We start from the raw sequence: 23,613 nt of genomic DNA, 5'->3' as shown, positions 1-23,613 counted from the left end.
GATACTACATTCATAAAGGATATTTTTCTAAATAAGAATAATGTTGATAAAAGGTTTCATTTGAATGAGATAAGAAAAGAACGAGGATGGATATATCTTAACGACCATTAGTTGAGTCTTAAGATATAAGACTTATACTTATTCTAAATAATGGAAGCAAATGCAATTGAGCTCCAACATATTTCGGATAGTGGAAGTAATGATCCTCAATTGTTTGTTTCATTCATCTCAACCTAATGGGAGCATTGAGATTAAACTTTAATCTATTTTGAATAGTGAGAGCGTTAATTCTCAATTGCATTAGAGATGGCGTCCAAAAGTCTTCAAGTGACGTTTTAAAGTGAAAACGAGATTTTCATAACCACTCCCCAAGATGATGAAGAACCTGAAATAATTGTCTCATCCCTTTGTAGGAAAATTTTGAAATGCATTGGAAGAAGAAATAGAATACAAAGAAAACAAACCAATTTTAGGTTTTGGTTGACTTATCGTCAGATCGAAAATTCATTCGGAATGAATGGGTTTCTTGAATTAGTCGTAAGATGGATGGCTTAATAAATAGATACAATTTCGCTTAAGAGCGAAAACCTTATACCCAATAAGAAGGTATAGATTGTGTAGAAGGATATTTTCATTATTTATAAGATTTACTTCAATATGTTTGATTCTAGTTATAGTAACACATTTAAATTTAGAATTACACCAGATGAATGTTAAAACAATTTTTCTTAGTAGAAAACTTGACAAAGAAAACTGTGTGAATAAGTCTGAAGTGCAGAGTGTGCAAGCTTCAAAGATGTTAAATGACCTAAAACTTTCGACTCTATCATAAGAGTATAATATTCAAAAGATTCTAGAACAATCTAATATAGTATACTGTGAACTCGTTGATATTCCTGTGTTAAATGACGAATTATTAAGCCAAAAGACAGAAATGGTTCGATCCTCTTATTTTTATTTCTCGAACCGAGAGATTCATGAATTTGTCTAAGTCACTTCCTTTCTTTTTGTCTAACTCACTTCCTTTTTTCTTTGTGAGTTTCGGGAATATCCCCATTCATAGGTCTGAGATCCACATCTATGAATTGAAAGGTTTGAATGATCAACTCTGCAATCCGTGGTTAGAATCAATAGGTCTTCAAATCGTTCATTTGAAAAAATTGAAACCCTTCTTATTGGATGATCATAATACTTCCCAAAAATCGAAATTTTTGATCAATGGAGGAAGAATATCACCATTTTTGTTCAATAAGATACCAAAGTGGATGATTGACTCATTCCATACTAGAAATAATCGCAAAGAAAGAAAAAAAAAATTAAATTTCTTAGATCTCATGAAATTCTCTCTTAAGAAATTCAAAGCAATTAAGGAAATAATTAAGGCCTAATCTCCTAATTTAGGAGTACCAAAATTTTCAAGGAAAATCTAAGATTTTAAGGACAATCAAGAACTCAATCTCCCAATTTAGGCAATTACAAGGTTTTTTTCCCTAAAGGTTAAAGGAAACAAAGGCAATCCTCATCCAAGATTATTCTCCCCAATTTCAGAGTTCCCAAATTCAAAGGTTTTTTTTTTTCGTTTTTTTCTTTTCTTTTTTTTTTTTTAACAAGAATCTTTCAAAGGTTTGATGAATTCAACAATAATTTCAATCAAGAATTACCGTTCAACTTCAACAACAATAAGATGTTCCCCAAGAATTCAAGAAAAACCACACAACTAACCAAAATTCACTCCCCACAGGAAAACCATACATAGACATGTGTCCCATACTACATGACTATGCATTTCTCCCCTTAGAGTAAGCGTGGGATCATCAAACTTTTAAATTTTTTGAAATAACACATGGGTGTGTATGGAACCACACACAATCATGTGTCATGATTTAGGAATCATGTCTTAGGGTTTCTACACTTTTTCGTTCACAAATCCAACAAGATTACTTCTTTTAAGGCATACACAAAAGTCTTTACACACCCTAAGCATGATATTCATACGATTTATTTAATCACAGTACACATACATGGCATTTAGGCATCAATCAATAAAAAAAAACCTAAACCTTCATACAATCAATAGGTTAAACATGTATATAACTCCAAGTTCGCATCTCATTATCAATTACATCAATAGAAATCATCACTACTCTATTTAAAATTCCTTAGATCATGCATATAATAGAAATATTCCAAAGATCACATGATCAAACAAGGGAAGTCGTTCCACTTACTTGGATTTTGGAGAAAAAGGTCTCCCTTACATAGCTATGATGATTCCAATGATCAACAACGATTCTACAGGCTACCATAGACTCATTTCTCATATTCTCTCACTTTTTGAGTAGTTGGGAAGCAAAAGAATGTGAGAGAATTAAGGTTGATTGCATTTTTATTTTATCTCCCTAATGCGATACACGGGTGTGTATGCACCATACATGGTCGTGTGTATAGTTACACAACTAAACAACTTCTTGTTTCATCACAATCATATTCTAATCCACTAATTAAGTCTTTGGTGACCATACATGGTCATGTATGCCTTCGTATACAGGCGTGTACCCTTAAAGAAATCATTAAACATTGCTTTTAAAACTAGAAAAAAGACTAAAATACCCTTAGGCTTACTTGTGGGTGCTATAAAACAAAAACCTCTTCACCTCTTTGAATGCTAAAGATGGTGGAAATGTCAACTTTAGTGACAACTCCAAAGGGAAGACAATTAGTATCGGAACCATAGGTAACTCTTCTCTCTCAATTAATGATGTTTTGCTTATTAATGGTCTTCAACATAATTTACTTAGTATAAGTCAATTATGTGACAATGGTTTCAAAGTTTGATTTTATTCCTTGAGGAAAAGAACAATTTCCCACCCAAGTTTTGTTGAAATGACAAATATGTATCTATAATAGATGAAAAAACTAAATACCCACCCAAAGTTTAATCTATTAGGACACACCCACATATTTTCTATTAAGGTTAAGAGGTAAATTCATAATTTTATCAGTAATATTAAAATAATTAAAATTTTATCTCATTTTCCCTTTTAATTTGAAAAACTAACATTTTATTCTAAATTAAGTTTTAAAAATTCACTTTTTCCCTCTAAAATCCAGCCATTTTCTTTGGCGATGGCTAACCAACGGCAAAGGAGTTTTTGTTCAGAGTTCATCTTTCAAACAATGATTATCATCCAAGTATGATGACCATCATCCATTATGGATACCGAACGTCATCTAGAGAATGAACGATACTCCATTATCTAGTGAAGGATAATGAGCGTCGTCCAAATTTGAATGATGCTCATCGTTTAACCTCTAGCGACATTGGTCATCGACAGTCAGAGGAGAAGTGAAGAAAAAATTAGGGATTTGGGGGGGAAAAGTCACTTTCAAAGTTCAAACATGAGAGTTAAATGTAAATTTTAAAATTTGAGGGAGAAAATGAGATAAATTTATATATTTTTTAAATATTATTGTTAAATGATGATTTTACCCTTGTATTTGATGAAAAATTTAATGGTATTTTAGGAATGGGTGGGTGTTTGGATTTTTCATCTGCTATGGATATATTTTTTAGATTGAGCTAAAATTTGGGTGGGAAATAGTCCTTTTCCCTATTCCTTGTGTTGTGAAATTATTGGCACTTGAACTAATGCTATTAAATTCATAAGTCATAGGCATTCAAAAGTATACATTATATATTTGCATGACATTTCATCTAGAGATTTACGTCTCATGTCAACTAAGGAAGAAAACATATGGTTATGGTATAGAAGGTTAGCTTATGCAAGTATTGATGTGATGGAAAAACTTTCAAAAAGGAATTTGGTTAAAGGTTTACCAAAATTATTTTTAAAAAATGACCAAATTTGCGATCCATGTACTTTGGGAATGTAAACAAGAACTTGTTTTAAAAGTAAAAATTGTATTTTAACTTCTAGGCCTTTACAACTACTACATATGGACTTATATGGACATTTAGGACTACAAGTCTAAGTGGAAAATGTTATTATTTTGTCATAGTTGATGACTTTTCAAGATTTACATGAGTTTTTCTTCTTAGACACAAAAATTATGCTTTCAAAACATTTGCTTCATTCATTAAGAAATTGCAAAATCAAGTAGGTTATATAATTACTTGCATTAGAACTGATCATGAAAAAGAATTTGAATTTAAACTTTGAAGTATATTGTGATGAGCATGGCATTAAGCATAACTTTTCAACACCTAGGACTCTACAACAAAATCGAGTTGTTGAGAGGAGAAATAGATCATTAGTAGAAATGGTTAGAACTATGTTGTGTAAGCATGATTTGTCAAAATCTTTTTAGGGTGAAACTTTCAATATCACATGTTACATCATCAACAGGGCCATGATTAGGTTAATCCTTAAGAAAACTCTATATGAGTTATTTAGAGTGAAGAAACCTAATATTACATATTTCCATCCTTTTGGTTACAAGTGTTTTGTGTTGAACAATGGAAAGGATAACCTAGGAAAATTTGATGCCAAATTGGATGAAGCAATTTTACTAGTTTATTCACTAATCTCCAAAGCGTATGAAATCTTCAACAAAAGGACATTTGTTGTTGAACAATCTATACATGTTAGTTTTGATAAATCTTCTTCTAAGTATGCTAATAGAAACAATAAAGATGAGGTGGTAGAGCTTATGGAAGATTTGCAAATCAAATAATCTTTTAAGCCCAACGAAGAAAAAAACCAACTTAAGGTAATGCCATATGCAGACAATCTCATGCAACCTCAAGAAGTTCAAAAGGAATCTGTTTTTCCAAGGGTGAAGAATGAAATCAAGGAAGGAAAATCATTGGAGACCCATCCCAAGGTGTAAGAACAAAAACTTTTCTATGGAACACATATGAATTTGTGGCATTCTTGTCATAAATGGAGCCAAAGAAAGTAGATGAGCCATTGCATGATGTGAGTTAGGTGTTGGCCATGCAAGAGAAGTTGAACTAATCTAAGAGGAACCAAGTATGGGAACTAGTTCTAAGGCCAACAGATCATCCCATCATCAACACAAAATGGGCAAGCCAAAGCAAGGTGGATGAGTTTGGAGTTGTTATTCAAAACAAGGCAAGACTAGTCACCCAAGGGTACTCTTAAGAGAAAGGTATCGATTTTGATGAAACTTATGCACTTATAGCTAGATTAGAACTAATTAGGATGTTGCTTGCATATGCATGTTATTTTGATTTCAAACTTTTTCAAATTGATATTAAAAGTACATTTTTAAATGGTTTATTCAAGAGGAGGTATATGTTGAACAACCTTCTAGTTTCAAAAATCATGAATTTCTAAATCACATTTTTTAACTAAGAAAAGCTTTATATGATTTAAAACAAGCTCCTAGAGCTTGGTATGAAAGATTAAGTATTTTCTTGATTAAAAATGGTTTTTCAAAAGTAAAGGTGGATACCATATTATCTTCGGTCTTATTAATGAGTCCCTTTGTAGAGATTTTTCTAAGAAAATACAGGGTCAATTTGAAATAAGCTTGATGGGGAGCTTAACTACTTCCTTGGACTATAAATCAAACAAAAAAAGAAAGGAATTTTGCTTAACCAAGCCAAGTATGTCAAGGACCTTCTCAAAAGCTTTAATATGCAAGAAGTCAAGGAGCAACGCACTCCCATAAGCACTTCACTTTAATTGGATGCATATGAGAGAGGTAAAAGTGTCAAAAACAAAGCATATAGAAGCATGGTAAAAGCATTATTGTATTTAACTGCATCTAGGCCAGATATCATGTTTAGTGTATACATGTGTGCACGTTTTCAAGCAAATCCTAAAGAATCACATCTAAATGACGTGAAATGAATCTTGAGATACCTTAAGGGAATCCCAAATATTGGTTTACGGTACCCTAAGGGATTCTCATTTGAATTACAAGCATTTTTGGATATAAATTTTGGACAATGTCAAATAGATAGAAAAAACATTATTCAAAGAGAGCTTGACATAATCAATGTAAGTCAAATAAGTGCATAAATTTGATATGTCTTGAAACATGATTGAAAATGCATTTGTGATAATACACTTACTTGTTTTTATAATATTTATTTGATATGATAACGCTTTTATGAATGGTTGTTTGACATGATGATTTTTTTTCTCATGTTCAAGAATAAGTGTTTGCGATTCTACGATTTTATGCTTGATTAATACTTTTATATGTTTAACATGTTGACTATAATGTATTTGGATGGTTTTGATGATTATTGACATGTTTTTGGACTTGTGTATGTATATATGCTCATGGCTTGATCAAACGCATATTTATAGATATTGAAATAGATTTGTGTGACATTATATATTTATGACATTTAGTTACATGTCACATATCAGTTTGATGAGTTTGAATATGTTGACATGCTTGTATGTGATTGTGAGTGCTTGGCTTGCAATATGTGTTTATGACACATATACTACCTTAAGAATTTTCATTAATATCCAAGTTTTGGTGATTTGAACACATGTTCAAAGTCATTCGAATAGTGGAACTTATTGAAAAATATCCTCAAAATGACCAAAATATCCAAAAATTATTTCTTATAATGTTTTGATTCAAATTACACATGCATTGCACAAAAGTTTTATATTGTCCTAATTTATGTAATGGTTGTCCCATAAATTGTTCATTTTTTTACAAACAAGGAAGAAAAAAGCTTGTCCCATTCTTCCTATGACAATCATCCTATAAGTCAGTTTATTTTTTACTAAAAAAAGGAAATGACACTTGTCCTAGTCTTCTTATGATGGACATCCCATGTGTCGTGTTTTCAAAAACACAAAAGGGAAAGGACGTTTACCTCACTTATTAAGACGATCATCCCTCGGGTTTTATAAAACAAAAACCTTAACTTTTTCCTCATTTTCTCTAGCTGCCTTACCCAAAAACCCTTGTCCCCTTGATTTGTCATCGTCTAAATCTTCTTTTCTAGCCACCATCATCACACAAACCCATTTCCTTTTGCATCATCATTGATTGCACCATCGTTTCCATTCTTTTTTGTGACAAAAGTCATGATTCTCTATCAAGTTGTGCATCATGTATCACTCATCTCACTGATTTTGATGACTTCTTACATGTACACCATTATTCATAACATCCTCCTTCTATCTATTGCATTTTGGCTCTCATATTCTGATCGTCCACTTCTGTTCACCATTGTCCTCTGTCACAGTGTTGTTGAGGCATTCAATTTTTAAAGTGGTTTCAAACTTGTTCATCATCTATGGTACCGAAAACTCAACCCCAAGGAAGCCATTGTACTAAGATTTATGGAACTCAAATTTGAAGCTAAACATATAGGATTGCCATCAAAAAGCTCACAGAGTGTAGTGTTATTTCAAGTAGAGCACTCAACGAGCAAGTTTTATAAGCACTTGGTATTTGGGATGATTTGTTTGGTTTTATCTATGGTGTTAGTTGGGCAAAATTATTTTGGCTTGATACTTATTATGTTGAATCATGGGTATTTGAATTTGATAATGGCTTAGAATTAGCTAAAGGATCCCAAGGTGAACTGATTGACTACGTTTTGAAATTTTGGCTAATTTTGAAGTGAAGTCAGAAGCCTTCGATTGGCGGCTTACATGTGATAATGAGGGTTTATTGAATGTTCCCACTGATATTGATGCTTAGGTAGCTTGGGAAACATTAGGCGGTGTCAAGACATAAAGAAATACCATTAAATCAAGTGTCTTGCATAATTCAAAAATGCAAATCATTCATCGCATGATAACTTACACTCTAAATGCATATGATCAATCGAATAGTCAAATGATATAAAAGGATCTTGTTCTTTTGGATTCAATCCTATATTTCCATAAGGTGGATGTGACTCATTAGTTTATTATTATGATTAATTCAATTAAGGATGTTGTGTACGAGGTTATTATGTTTAGTACTATTGTCATTGTGATTGTTTAGGGTTTAGGGCTCAAACTGGAAGAAAGTGACATATTATATTAGAAGAACTTTACTAAGAGGGATTACATCAAATTTGATACCCTCACATAGATACAGATTATCTATTGCCTTCCTCGAGGTGGCTGGTAACTTATTCAAACTGAGCCTCAACACGACCAGCTTACATAGCAATTGCTTATTATATTATGGACAACTACAAATAAAGATATAGGGTACTATAGGCAATTGCCCATTATATTAATTCTGCTTCGCAGTTATATAAAAAAATTATTGCATTTAGAAATTTAGAATATCTACATGATGGCTTTATAATTTATTATGTATTAACTAATATTTTTTAGGAATATAAAATTAACTATTTTTTCAATTACTTTTAATAATACAAAAAATAATGATAAAGTTATCGAATATATGTATAATCATTTATCTTATCCATTTAATGAAAAATTATTTCATATTAGGTATTCATGTCATGTTATTAATTTAATAACTCAAAAAGGCTTGAGTTTGGCTAAAAAATATATACAAATAATTAGTCATGTCATTGCATACATTTCATCATCCTCATCACGGGGCATATTCACATACAATACCATTCAACATCTCATGTAAAACCCTTTTACCATGTATCACATTTTCAATTTATATGTAATTACATTAATTCCATATAATTTAATCTTCACCCAAAAATGTTTTAATCACTATTAAAATTACATTTATCATGTTTGAACTAAAGTTTAAAAAAATCTAGAATTTTAAATGAACATTTCAATATGTATTTGCACATATATCAACACATTACCATACATTAAACTTTTCTATGTACATACCATACATGCATGCCCAGAATTCATGTATTTCATGTATAATACACAAAATTAGCATAAACTTTATAATGTACATCATCATATACATCCAGCCAATATGCGTCTAAAAAATTCCATGATTTAAACTTTAATTCTAAAGCCAAAAGGACATGCATGTCAAAATCAATTACGATATCCTAAACCCAATATCTTCTGAGTCAACAAATCTCATCTCAATCATCATTCATCTCTACATATAGACAACACATGACTAACATGGCATTTCATATTTATACACCATATGAATCACGTCCATCTGTATCAGATTCGACCATGATGTCTTAAGTCAAATGAGTACTTTATACACTAATACAATCATATGATAAGTCATTGACTATGATTCAATGACCATATGGCTTATCATTATTTGTCATGTTTGAAAAACAGTTCTCTAATTATTAATCCATCATAATGCCCTAATAACACAACCATCATTGTTACCTGTACTAATATCATTTCATGATATTCAATGGAGACATTTAGTATGTCTACTATATGATATCATTGCCCAACTTATATCACATATGTATGGAACAATTCGATGATTTAGTTTATATGTTAAGTAAATCATCATGATAGTTCACATACATACTTTATATTAATGCAAATAAAGAAAGTACAGTTACTTATATGAACAAAAGAACTCTTTCTTTTATTAAAAAATTATTACATGTATATACGAGATAAAATGTCCTGAAACCGATAATACGAATGGTTCCCAAGACATACACTAATAAGTGGGGAGGATATACACGCCCATGTATGGTCAACGAGTTTGAATTTAAGATAAAGAGCAATTTTGTGGTGATTTCAGAAATGTCATTAATGGTTAACAACATACATGCTCGTGCATGAAGGGTACACCACTGTGTATTTTCTAGTTAATAATAAAAGAATTCAAACACATTTGGCTTACCATTTTTGCCTTGTTTCTAGAGAATCTAAAGAGAAGTGAGAGTCTTGAGTGAGACTTTGAGGTCTAAGGATTGAGGGATTGCTGGACATTGCCCATTACCATGCAAAGACCAAGCTTGTTATAAAAAAAGAGGTAAGTGCAGCGACCTTTACTTTGGAATAGTTCATTGTGTGTGTGGGTTGAGCAATTTCGATACTGTGAATTAGTGGTGTGGTGTTATAATATGATGACTAATTATTGAATCCAATTACTAAATGTATGTATGAGTATATTGATAGCTTCAAGTATATTAACATGAGTTGATATCTTAAGATGTCGAATGTTGGATATGTTGTTTTAAAGAAATAAGTTTTGTATGTGAGAAAGTTGCATCAGTATATTGATTATGTTTAAGTATTGAGGTAATTCCATGTAACGAGTATGTTGATTATGTTTTAAAGTATTAATTATGTTAATGTAGTGATGTATGTTTTGAACTCTTAGAAGGATATTAAGGTTATGGTAGTCCAAAAGCATGTTAAGAATGATTTTATGATTGATATATTATAACTACTAATTTTGGAATTGCATAAATGGTGTATTTCATTTGGATCCAACGGAATAATGCTTGTTTTGGCAAAGAAAGAATGAGCAAGGAGAGAATTTTGGCCAAGATTAAAGAAGTGGTTAGAGAAAGAGCTTCACTTTTGACTAATATAGAGAAGATGGAGGAAAATGAAGATCAAGCCTCCAATTGGGACCTCCCTTGGTGTATATTTAAAGTTAATAGATTATAGCGATTTTTTTTTTCTCTTGATTCCTATCTTTTAAGTCCTCTAGATGGTTGTCAAAAGGGTGGTCTTTTTGCTTTAATTCGGGGGCTTCTCCTGTGGCAAAGCTTGTGGGTTCTTGTGGTCTTGTGTAGTGTTTTCTTTGCCTTAACCTAGGGTCTTGTCTCGAAATAAGACCTCCTCTTTTGGTTAATAAAATGTATCTAAAAAAAAAAATTACAATAAAATTAACACCTATTTGTCAAATATTTAAGAAGGTTAATTTCTAATTTATATGATGAATGTTATATCATAAATACTAAAACTTTTAGCAAATATAAGAATATAGCACATTAAACATAATAAGTTCAAACTAATAGAATTTATACTACACTAACGAAAAAATAAATAAACTATAAATAGTGTTTTACAAGTTTACCAAAAAGAATTATTATCTTCGAATGAATTTCTGAGTAGAAAATGATAAATTTATGCCAAAAGAACTAACACTAGTTCTTATAAATAGACATCCAGTTAACATATACAATCTTTAACGAGGAAAACCATTTAAAAGTTAATTTAAAGTAATTATTTTAATTTAGCTAATGAAAACATTAAAATTAAGTTTTAATTAGAAAAATCCAAAAACAAAGAAGTGTTAGAACATTGTTTTTATCGAATATCTTCTTTGCTTGTTGAGTATTAGTAATATCCTCAGTGAACTCATTCAAATTAAAATAATTATCTTTTGAATCAACATAGAGAGGAAATGGTAAAAAATGAATATGTAAATTATATTTAAAATAATAATAATAATAATAATTTAGTTATAGTGTTATAAATTTTCGGGTTAGTTTGGGTTAGTTTCATATCAACTTCAATATAATCTAATTTTTTTGGGATCAATTCAAACCTAACCTAAACTATTTTTTGTGTAAAAAATCATAATTCTAATTTGATTTTTTTCATATCGTGTTGTACTAGATTACGGATTATGTCAGATTTTGTCAAATCTATCATATACACCCATCCTCACTAAATCTTATAAACACTAATCAACAGAGAAGGCCAAGCAATTAATGTGTTTCCATTAAAACACCTCTAGTTTCCAGTTACTTTGCCAAATACTCATGTTGAAACGATTATTTAAATTAGGGCTTACAAGTTTTCAAACCTACACCAAGAAAAAAAAACGACGTCGTTTATAGTAGGTCTTCAAACATTGTTTTTCTTTCTCCTCGATGAAAATAGGCAAACAACTATGTCCTGTTGCCCTCAACTCCTCAAGTTCAACTGTACTGTGTAAAAAGGAAGGATTTTAGAGATGAGTTATGGAGTGGTAGGCCATCCGTCGCCTCTATATCCAGATTGTTATCCTTCAACATCCCCAAAGCAGGCAAATATCTAACAAAACTAAACGGTTTTTTTTTTTTTTTTTGGGTGTGTGTAAATGATATGAGGAGCGTTTTGTGCTTTTTGATTTTAGCATAATGGTAACGGGCGTTTGGGCGTAGAGGAATCTAGTAATACTTTCAAGCCCCCAACTGTTGATAACTCCCCAGGGTTTAAGTGGCGTTTAGTCATTGCATATGATGGCACCCGTTATGCAGGTTCTCTTCTTTTCGTAAGCTTATAGTTGTTATCAGTTTTTATGAAATAGTGTTTCAAACAATATTTGAGTTTCTTTTGTCTCTCAATAATATCTGCTTCTGCTCAACTGATGTCTTTACTTATTTTTATTTCTCAACTATATATCTAGTTGTTCGCAACTGTATAACTTTTGGTTCTAATCATTTAATTAGAACAAGAAGAGATTGTAAACGATAGATAAATAATTACATTACTCTGTTTTACTTTCATTTTGAAGACACAAGCACCTGAAACTCATTTACTGGTAGTAACAGATAACACAATCAATACCGAGAAAAAGGGGAAAAAAAAAACAGAATAAGAGATGGAAGTTTTGAAATGATTGTTACCCTTTTATTATTTTGATAAAGATTATTGAAGCATTTTTTTGTTTTTAGTGATTCGTAAATGTGCCTTTTAGTTGATTTCATCTCTTCTAGTACGTATATTGGCACTCGTGAGGTTCTAGATTTATTATTTTTTGGCCTAGAAATTAATTTGGAATTAAATTAAATGAAGTGAATGCTATTAGCCATCAGTTGAGACATTATTTATCAATGTGTTGAGATTTTGAATTTAATAAAACTATATGCACAAACAACAATATATCACCATATGATTAGGTATTATTTTATCTTTAATTTTCAATTATCTAACCACATAATGATATATCATTATTTATGCACATAAAATTACTCTTTTGAATTTGTAACTACTGTTGCCTTGTGAAAATTTATCTCAGGATGGCAATTCCAGATGTCACCACCAACCATACAATGTGTTGTGGAAAAAGCTTTAATTCGAGTTACAAAACTGGAACGCAAAGATCTTTTGTTAGTTGGTGCTAGTAGGACTGATACAGGAGTTCATGCTTGGGGTCAGGTGTGACTTTCTAACTTTGTGATGATTCAACGACCATTTTTGACAAAAGCAGGAAGAAACTCACATCCTGTAAAGCTTTCAGGTGGCACACTTCATTACACCTTTCAATTATGACAGCTTGGACAGCATTCATGCAGCTCTAAATGGTCTTCTTCCTTCTGATATCCGTGTTAGGGAGATTAGCCCTGCTGTGCCAGAATTTCATGCCCGGTTTTCAGCAAAAAGCAAGGTTTATTACTATAAGGTCTATAATGATGCAGTCATTGATCCATTTCAGCGCCATTATGCTTACCATAGTGTTTATAAACTGAACACTGCTTTCATGAGAGAAGCTGCAAAGCATTTCATTGGAAATCATGATTTTTCTGCTTTTGTCAATTCTTCACGCAATGATCGAGTGCCAAACCCTGTGAAAACTATCTTTCGTTTTGATGTTGTTGAAATGGTAATTGTTGACTTCCACAACAATGATTCTTCAGAAGTTGGAGAGAAGATTTATTTTCTGCCCCTAATTGAATAGACTGATCCATCCTGGATATATATACTTGATAAATTTTTGTATCTGATATTAATTTTAAGGCTCAAGAGTTTATGACTGATCATTTCAATGTACCTTTGTTTAGGGAGCACTTTTGCAGCTAGAAGTTGAAGGCTCAGGTTTCTTGTATAGACAAGTACGGAACATGGTAAATCATTCTCACCTTTTCCGAATAAAAGGGTTAATGATGACTTATAATCATTTGATAAAATGAGCTTGCTGAAAAAATGCATATGTTTTCTGGAAAGTTTATGAGTTAGTTTAAATTTGCAGGTTGCTTTGCTGCTTCAAATTGGAAAAGAAGCACTTCCTCCTGATATTGTTCCGAAGATTCTGTCAACTCGAGATCGCAGGGAGCTTGCTAAATATGCATTGTCTGCCCCACCTCATGGACTCTGTCTTGTAGCCGTTAATTATAATGAAGAGCACCTACAGCTTCCCGCAGGTTGCCCCATAGCTAGTTTTGGTAGGCGACATACGGTAAACAAATGTAAGCTTCCATTCTATTAGCTAAGTGTGTTCTTTAGTACAAGTAACTGAAATGAGGGGAATAGGAAAATATAACTCTAATGGAAAATTACGAAGTAGAGATCATCCCTGTTGGTGATTAAAACATACAGTTGTATGAAAACTTTATTTTTTAATTTAATAATCCATTTTTGGGTTTAAACGTTGCATCACATTTCCTCCATCGTATGTCATCAGATGGCATGGTCTCTCTGGCTGCAGAAGCATGTAGATTCTTAATGGCTCATTTTTCGAATTTGGAACAATGGAGTTGAGTCATATGCAAGCTTAATCTTTATAATGTCCAAAGTAGGACATATGCCACGTTGACAATGTTAACCCTTGTGATTCAGATGAGCATGCATGCATACATATTGATTCAGAATATCAAATCTTTAGGATGTAACTTTTCACAGAAAGCTGGCTGTTGGATGAAGCATTTGTCATTTATATCTTTAAATTGAAGACTCGATAATTTTTTCACAAGCACATTAGTCATTTCTTTCTAGTAATGAGGAAATATTACATGAGCTGGATCGCTTCTTTGGGGTTAAACCGAGTATACTGAGTAGGTGAAATCGTAACTTTAGTGATCGGTTTTATAACCATTACACCAATTAAGTTAAAAGTTTAATCTTAATGTATCGTTGGTTATATTTAAACACATCCTTTCATATTTGGCATCCCATTTCTTTGTTACTCAAGTTACTCCCATGGCACCAAGCACATAAATAATACTCCATGACACACCATATCTCATTGTTATGGTTTACTTGTTTAACACTTTTAAGGTTTACTGGAATTTGGTACAGTATAACTTCCACTGTGCGAAGTAATATGCTCAGAGAAACTGAAGAGCTTTGAAGCCTAATATGAATTTCATTTACAAATTTTTTTGAAATAACCATTTCAGCACCATGTAAGTTGTCCAATAGTGAACAAGAAATTATAGACCAAACAAATTCAAATTTTATATCACAAGAAATCTAATCTCTATCATAAATTCTTGTTACTAAAACAAGGACCTGCAACACATGTTCATTGGCACGTGTCTCGATTCTTTCATATTGGATCCAGTCCCCATAATGGGTTGACTTGATCCATAAGGATTAAAATATATTATTAATTAACATTTACAAAGAAAATGACTTTACTATCCTTAGCAGTTATAAAGGTTAATTGCAATTGGGATTTCAAAGTTTGAATTTTCAGCTGTATCTCATTAATTAGAAGTTACGTAACTTCTATTGATGTTTCTTTTAGAACTCTTAAAATTACACTCTCTCTTCTGCTACTCTTTCTCTGCAAAATTATCATAGAATATAGAAAGACAATTAAGCAAATTGTATTGTGGATTAATAATTGGAATGCGTGGATCACCAATTATCATCAGAGTATAAGAATATCGAATCCGGTCATGTTTTTTATGATCTTGAAATTATTTAATTTATGCTAATATTGGTATCAGAGTATGGTTATTTGTTTGATTGTGATTTTGGGTGATGTAAGCATGATTGTGAAGCATGTTTTTTAGAAATTAAATTGCTTTGAATAGTGACAATTTTTATTTAAGGGAAAAAGACTATTTCCCACCCAAATTTTAGTCTAATCTCAAACTCACACCTACAGAAGGTGAAAAACCAAAATCCCACCCATGGCCAACCTACCATCCAAATTTTCAGTTAGAGATAGGGGTAAAATCGTTATTTTACCTATAAACTTTAAAATTTTAAAATTTTTATCATTTCCCCTTTTAGGTTTTAAAAACTAACACCCTCAACTCATCCTCAAAGTTTGAAAAGTTTAGATTTTACCCATAGGGTTTGCTTCATTCTCCAGCCACCACCGACAATCGATGCTTTCCACCGATCTCCTATCTTTGGCTACAAAGGACGATGAAGGACGACCGTTCATCACCCTAATTTAGACGATGAAGCATCCTCCAGATCTGTCCTTCGTCGTTACATCTGGACAACATGACGAGTGATGAAAGACTACAAAGTGTTGTCCTTCATCGTTTGGGTGATGCGACGAAGAGATCTCCATCTCTTCATCACACCGTGTGATGAACAGATCTTCGTCTCTTTGTCATACCGTGTGATGAGGAGATGAAGATCTCTTCATCACACCACAGTTGTTGTACTAGGAGAAAAAGAAGGCCAAAGATGACATCGAAAGCTGAAGTTGAAGAGTGAGGTGAAATACTATTTTTGAAAGTTATAGGGGGTAGCTGAGTTTGAAAAAATGTGAAAAGCCTAGGTTTGGGAGTGAAAATGTTACTTTTCAAAGTTTAAAAACTTTAGGTAAAGGTGAAATGTTAGTTTCTAAAACTTGGAGGGAGGGGGGGAGAGTAATAAACTTTATAACTTTTTAATATAAACAGTAAAATAACTATTTTACCCCTCCCTTTAATAGAAAAAATTAACAAAAGTTTGGCCATGGGTAGAAGTTTAGGTTTTTCATCTCTCGTGGGTGTGGGTTTGAGGTTAGGTTAAAATTTGGGTAGGAAATAGTCCTTTTCCATTTATTTAAATACGTATGGGCCATTTTCAAATTATTGATAAATTTGATGTAACTGTGTATAATTGTAGCCTAGAATCATGTTAGGATGATTTCTAGATATGATAAAATATTGCATTAGAAATTGCATCAATTTATCAGATTTTCAGTGGCTATTTTTCACCCCAAAAACCATGACATTCATGCATAAAATTCACCAAAATCCGATGATGCTTTCACCTAAAATTGGATGAATCTGAAACTTCTTGTCACGAGCTTCAAAAGCTTAATCAAATCATTGTCGTTCGATGGCTAAAAGTTGGCCAATTTTGATGGTAAAATTTCTAGGGTTTTATGTTTGTTACAAGTTGCAATTTGATTGGGAAAACCTGATTGCCTGACTTGTTGGTTAACAGGTGGTCAAAAAAATCCATTGGTCAATAGGTTAACCCATTTTGGTCAACCAAGTGCTTGACCTAGGTCTCAACCCATGGGTTGGATGACTATCAATGGTCAATGTTTGACCGATCAATGATCAAACATTTGACCAGTCAATGGTAAAAGTTTGACTATTAAGGAAAAATCTGACACCAGTGTGTGAAGACCTTTCCCTAGCATGTGAAGGCACATGAGAACGTTCTTTGACGCGTGACCCAAATTTTCAGCCTGTAAGAGTGTGTGCATGCTTCTATATGTGTTTGATAGCTTGTATAAACTCAAATTTTATCGATCTTATTTTGTATAAGCTGTTTTTGCATGAATTTAACACTTCTAGGTGTTTTTCGAATCATGGTTTTGAATTATATATTTCTAAACATGTGAACATGCGTTTTTTATATAGTTATGCATGTTTAATTTATTATTGTCCATTTGTTGGTCATATATAGGGTGAACATATTGATTAGGGATCACTATATGAATTATGAGATGAATCCAAAACATAATCTTTTCACTCACCTTGGTGTCATGAATGAAAGATATTTTGATTTAAAAGACAGAGGCATAAAATTAACCAAAATGGAGATGATATACAATTACTAATATCATTGCCAGATCATTAGACTCTTCTAATTCCTAATCTTGTCTGACATAAGAAATTTAAGAATTATTGGCAATGTGTGGATGAATTACAACTCGTTGAAGAACATTGAATTGTAATGAACATAACAAAATCAATAGCTTTCTCCATTTTCCCAAATCAGCAAAGTGCGAGGCATGTTAGCTATCGCAAGCAATATAATAACTTTATTATAGATAAAGTAACTCTTAATATCGTTAGAGATAGAGAAAATGTTTTTCCTAGTCTGATTGGTAAAGATCGAGTCTCTATAAATATGAAAAGTGGCTAGTTATTAAGATGCCCTATTTTAAATCATACAAATCTCAGGCCAAGGATTGTTCAGAAGATGGTCCTAGTCATTGAAACTAGTTATTAAAATGTTTTTAGATTTCGTGCTTATTTTCTGTTTTTAGTTATACTATTGTATAGAACTTTTTTTTTGAAATTTGAATATATTGAACCAAATGTTGATTCAATAATTATTATGACTATTTGTAAAAATTTTGAGATTGGTAGACTCTAACTATTCTTACCTAAAATATACATTGATGCAATTAGATTAATTGTTAAAATATTGAACATTTGTGTCATAGGCGATGATTAGAAACATAGTAAACTTTCGACTCTATGTTTTTTGCGAAATATTTTAATTTTTTAATGCGCAATTGCAATAATAAAATATGTATATAGCTTATTGTTGGTGTTATGTTGGCATATCTTTGTAGTTATATAAATAATGGCTTCGAAAAACATTATTGTCAATTTGAATAAGGGGGAAAGACTGAATGCGAACAATTATAAAATTTGGAGAATGAGAATATACTATATCTTAGATGAACAAGATGTTTTGGAGGCTGTTAATTAGGTTATGAAATAGCCCCAACTAGCTAGGGGGCAAAATTCTAACACTGCCCAACATAAGTGTGACATGGACGCTTACAATGCCGAGAAAAAGAAAGATTCAATTGCTAAAGGAATACATATCAACTCAATAAATGTTGACATTGCTTATCAATCTGAACAATTTAAAAGAAAGATTCAATTATGGGATCAAGGATCACTTCGCCCGTGAATGCACGAAGCCAAGAAAGGTATTTCCTTATCTTGTCTCAAATTATGAGATTTATGTTTTTAGTACCGTTTTATTAACTGAATCTCATCCTATATGGACTATAGACTCAAGAGTCACAAACCATATAGCTTGTGATAGAGAAGCTTTTGTGGAATTTCATCAAATATCGAGGAAAACACGATAGATTTATGTGGGTAATAATACTAAAGTAGAAGTTAAAAGAATGGGCACATGCAAATTGGTTTTGCACGATAGTTAAACCTTATACTTAAATGATGTCTTGTATGCTTTAGAAATTCAATGAAATTTAATCTCTGTAATTGTTCTATTAAAACTAGGATACAGTTTAACATTCTCTTAAAACTTAGTTATAATTTATTATGATACTGTATTTTATGGATCTGGATTTCTATCTGAAGGTTTTATGGTAATAGATACCTTGTTATGTAATTATGATAATTTTGTTAGTTTTTTGCTATTTATGACTCTTGGTAGTCTGGAAGTGGATGCAAATAAATGACATGCTAGATTATGACATATTGGCCAAGAAAGATTGAATAGATTGGCCTGTGAAGGTTACTAAAACTTGTCATAAAATTAGATTTGCCTGTTTATGAGCATTGCTTAGCAGAAAAAACTACTAGAAAACCTTTTGGCTAAGTTGTTAAAGCTAAGATTCCTTTGCAACTTATACACTCAGATATTTACAGTCTTATGAATGTCTGAAAAGATGCATTCTATTTCATCACTTTGATAAATGATTATTTACGTTTTGGTTATATTTATTTGATCTCCCATAAGTCAGAAGCAATATGTTGTTTTAGACATTATATAAGTGAGGTTGAAAACCAATTAGACAAAAGAATAAAAGTCTCAAGAACTGATCAAGACTGTGAATATTTATCTACTAAATTTAAGAATTATGTAGTGGAAAAGGAATTGTGAGGAACTAATGATTCTATGAACTCTACAACAAAATGATGTGGTGGAAAGAAAAAACTGAACTCTATTAGAAATGGTTAGATTTACGATAATGCAAACGAATCTTATGAGTTATAGGCAAGTAAAAAAACTAACTTGAATATGATGCAACCTTGGGGTTCAACTGCATACATCCATGACTCATTCCATAAATTTAGAAATTTGAGACCAAAAGGGAAGAAATGTATCTTTATAAAATACCTAGAACACTCAAAAGGGTATATGTTCATAAAAGAGAACTTGACAGAAGAATAACTAAAATAGAATCTAGAGATGCGACATTGATAAAAGATGACATTGATAAAAGTCTTTATTTATATGAGACAGAAGAGGAATGTGGAGACGATACATCTCAATGACCATTAGTTGTGTTATAAGAGGCAATGTCTTTACCTATTCCATATAATAAGAGTAATGAGATTAAACTTTCACCTATTTTGGATAGTGGGAGCATGAATTCTTAATTGCATAAGAGCGAACAACCTAAAATCCCTAAGCAGCATTTTGGAATTGAAAATGAAGTTTTCATAACTGCTCCTCTTGAAGACGAAGAGCCTAAGAATATCAAAGAAGTTTTACCATCCTTCGATAAGGAAAGATGACAAGTAGTATTAGGAAAGAAATGAAATTCATAAAAATTAACCAAGTCTAGAGTTTGGTGGATTTATTATCGAGTTGAAAACCCATTAGGAATAAATAGATTCTCAAAATTAAATGTAACCTAGATGTCTCAATAGATAGATACAAAACTCGTTTTGTGGCAAAAGGCTATACCTAACAAGAAGGAATAAATTACAAAGAAACTTTTTGCTTGTTGTGAGATTTACTTCAATTCGTGTAATTCTAGTTGTAGTAGCACAACTAGATCTAGAATTGCATCAAATAGATGTCAAGATAGCTTTTCTCAATGGAGAACTTGACAAAGAGATCTACATGGATCAACCTATAGGTTTCATGGTTAAAGGCCAAGAGGGCAAAGTATGCAAACTCCAAAGATCGATGTATAGGTTGAAATAGTCATTAAGACAATAGTACTTAAAATTCCATAGGACTATATTGTCTTATAATTTTAAGATGTTAAAACAAGACTGTGCTCATGTGAAAAGGTCTGATGATAAGTTTGCAATTCTATCTCTTTATATGGATAATGTATTGATAGCTAGGAGTGATTTGAAGTATATGATGATCATTAAAAATTGGTTATCCACAATTTTTGATATGAAGTATATAGGTGAAGTAGATTATATTTTGGGTATGAAAATAAAAAAGGATCATTTTAAGAAACTTTTAGCTTTGCCACAAGAACATTATATCCAAAAGATTATAGAATAATTTAACATGGCGAACTACAAACGCGTAGAGAATGTTGTGTCAAAAGGCAATTTGTTAAGCCAAGATTTGTGTTCGAAGACTCAAAATGAAAGAAATAAAATGTCCTTAGTACCTTATTCAAATGTGGTTAGAAGTCTTATGTACACAATGATGTGCACTCACCCTGATGTTTGCTTTGTTGTCGGATGGTTAGTCAATATCAATCGAATCCAGAAAGGGAACATTAGAAGACTGTCAAGAGGATATTGAGATATTTGAAAGATACTATGAATTACTGTTTATGCTATTAAGGATCAAATTTGCATATTGTTAGCTATTTGGATACTGGTTGGGGTGTTGATTTAGACTAATGCAAATCAACTTTTGGTTACGCTTTCTTACTCCAAAAAGGCACCATATCTTGGAGTAGTAAGAAACAGACATACATAGCCTTATCCACAATTGAAGTAGAATTTGTAACCTATTCTGTGACTATGCAAGAGGCCATTTGGTTAAGAAGATTTTTTAAGAATTCAGGTATGTAGGACGAAGCAGTTGGTTTAATAGTTATATATTGTGATAATCGCAGTTGGTTCAATAGTTATACTCTGTAATAATCAAGCTGCGATAACTTTCACAAAAGATCTCAAATTCCATAATAGAACCAAACATATCGACATTAGATATAACTTTGTTAAGGACATTATTTTGAAGAAGGAAATGATTATACAATATATTACTGTGTATAATATGGTTGTTAATCTTTTAACCAAACCGATTTCGAGAGATATATATCTTACACATATTAAATCTCTTGGTTTGTGTAGAATATGATAGATAAATTGTTAAGTATATATTGTACCTATAACTACACATAATATGGTTGCTGATCTTTTAACCAAACTGATTTCGAGAGATATATATCTTACACATATTAAATCTCTTAACTTGTGTAGAATATGATAAATGAAATGTTTAGTACATATTGTACCTGTAACACAACGTTAGAAAATCGAAGAATTCGAATTTATTTTATTATTCACATGTTTGAATTCTTGATGTTTTTCGATATACACGTTGTTTTTTAACGCTCAACAAGATGATAATGCCACACAAATTTGAAATTAGCTCACTCACATAAGCAATCATCTTTGACACCAAGAAGAAAGTACAAATATGAGATATATTTCTTGAGATTGATAATTTAAGAGAGTGCACTTAGAATATGAGAATTACTCAATAAAGTAATTATTATTAGATATGTCGCCTTGATAATTAATCAAGATAAGGTCATGCATAGATGAATTTTGCAATGACTGGTTTGGATTCACCATATCCAAATAACTTATGAATGTCAGATGTGAGTTCTTAATAAATAGTGACACTTGAAAGATTGGAGAGATGATTAAGAACTTAGTTTAGGTGCTAAATGCGACGACTAAACAAAGATCGGTATAATGTTGATAATGACATTTAAATAGATACACATTGTAGCGCATGATTTATACTATGTGTGTATAAGTAAGACGACCATTTGAAGTAGTGGAAAGATGAATCTCTACTCCTTCACTTATAAGACTTAATGAGGATTATCTTATACTGGTACCCTTTAACGCTTTGTTGTTTTTTATGTTTACTTTTAGTTTTGCTATCTTAGCTTGACACCTATGGGCACACACGATTCAGTCCATAGATTATGACTAGAAAAGTAGCTAAGTTTAAATTGAAAATTTCAAGTAGAAGAGGAAGATTTATATATATTACGTGTGTTCATTAGCCAGCTGATCATGTTACTCATATGAGAGATTTGACTTAATTATGGATACATAAGAATATAACACAATAATAAATAAGGGATTAAATGGAGTTAGTGTTGTCAAGTAAGTCTAAGGTGTTATGAGACTAATGCATTATCAAGCAACTATGTTATTAATAACAGATGCATAGTAAATTAGCTCCTAAGTACAGATTGCTCATGAGGTCGTGCGACATATTTGTCAGTATGAATTGCTTTGTTTTATAAGATTTCTGTGAAAGAGATTTTGATTCAGATCATCCATCATGTGTGAGTGGGAGATATTAGATCTAGTCCACCTATGATGGGTTAACTAAATCCATTAAGGTTAAAATATATTATTAATCAACCCTTCCAGAGAAAATAACTTTACTGCCCTTGACCATTATAAAGGTTAATTGTAGTTGGGATTTCAAAGTTTGAATTCCCAACCGCCTCTCATATTAATTAAGAAGTTACATAACTTCTATGGATATTTTTTTAGAACTCTCAAAATTATGCTTTTCTTCTGCTAGTCTTTCTCTACATAATTATCATAGAATATAGAAAGATAATTAAGCAAATTGTGTTATGGATTGATAATTGGCACGCGTAGATCACCAATCATCATCAAAGTATAAGAATATCAAATCCGGGTATGTTTTTTATGATGCTAAAATTATTTAATTTCCACTAACATTTCAAATCAATTGTCTCTGTCGATTCCATTCTTAAACTAAAAGATTGAGTAATCTGCATGAAATGCAATAAATGTTATCAATTGCGCCTAAATATCAAAGAGAGAAAAGAAGCATACTCTAAAAAGAGTAAATTAGACATTTTCACCCATAAATGATATAAATAATATTTTCT

At 31.6% G+C, this 23,613-nt stretch overlaps 1 protein-coding gene across 3 annotated transcripts; it reads left to right on the top strand.

The window, feature by feature from the left end:
- The first annotated feature begins 11,682 nt into the window (after positions 1–11,682).
- Positions 11,683–14,529, top strand: LOC123210441 (tRNA pseudouridine synthase A 1). 3 transcript variants are annotated; one of them, XM_044628798.1, is made up of 7 exons: positions 11,683–11,883; positions 11,974–12,097; positions 12,859–12,998; positions 13,081–13,242; positions 13,622–13,684; positions 13,810–14,026; positions 14,242–14,529. In XM_044628798.1, exons 1-7 carry the CDS (start codon positions 11,812–11,814, stop codon positions 14,316–14,318), a joined length of 855 nt encoding a protein of 284 aa, XP_044484733.1. In that variant the 5' UTR covers positions 11,683–11,811; the 3' UTR covers positions 14,319–14,529. The 3 variants fall into 3 exon arrangements, with proteins under 3 accessions (XP_044484733.1, XP_044484734.1, XP_044484732.1); XM_044628799.1 differs by having other exon boundaries at positions 11,684–11,883; positions 13,081–13,227; XM_044628797.1 differs by having other exon boundaries at positions 11,685–11,883; positions 13,081–13,443.
- The last annotated feature ends 9,084 nt before the right edge of the window (positions 14,530–23,613 follow it).

The sequence above is a fragment of the Mangifera indica genome, chromosome 3 (assembly GCF_011075055.1).
Source record: "Mangifera indica cultivar Alphonso chromosome 3, CATAS_Mindica_2.1, whole genome shotgun sequence".
NCBI classification, from domain to species: Eukaryota; Viridiplantae; Streptophyta; class Magnoliopsida; order Sapindales; family Anacardiaceae; genus Mangifera; species Mangifera indica.
The sequence above is the reverse complement of the archived record's forward strand: the minus strand, read 5'-3'. Positions and strand labels throughout refer to the sequence as shown.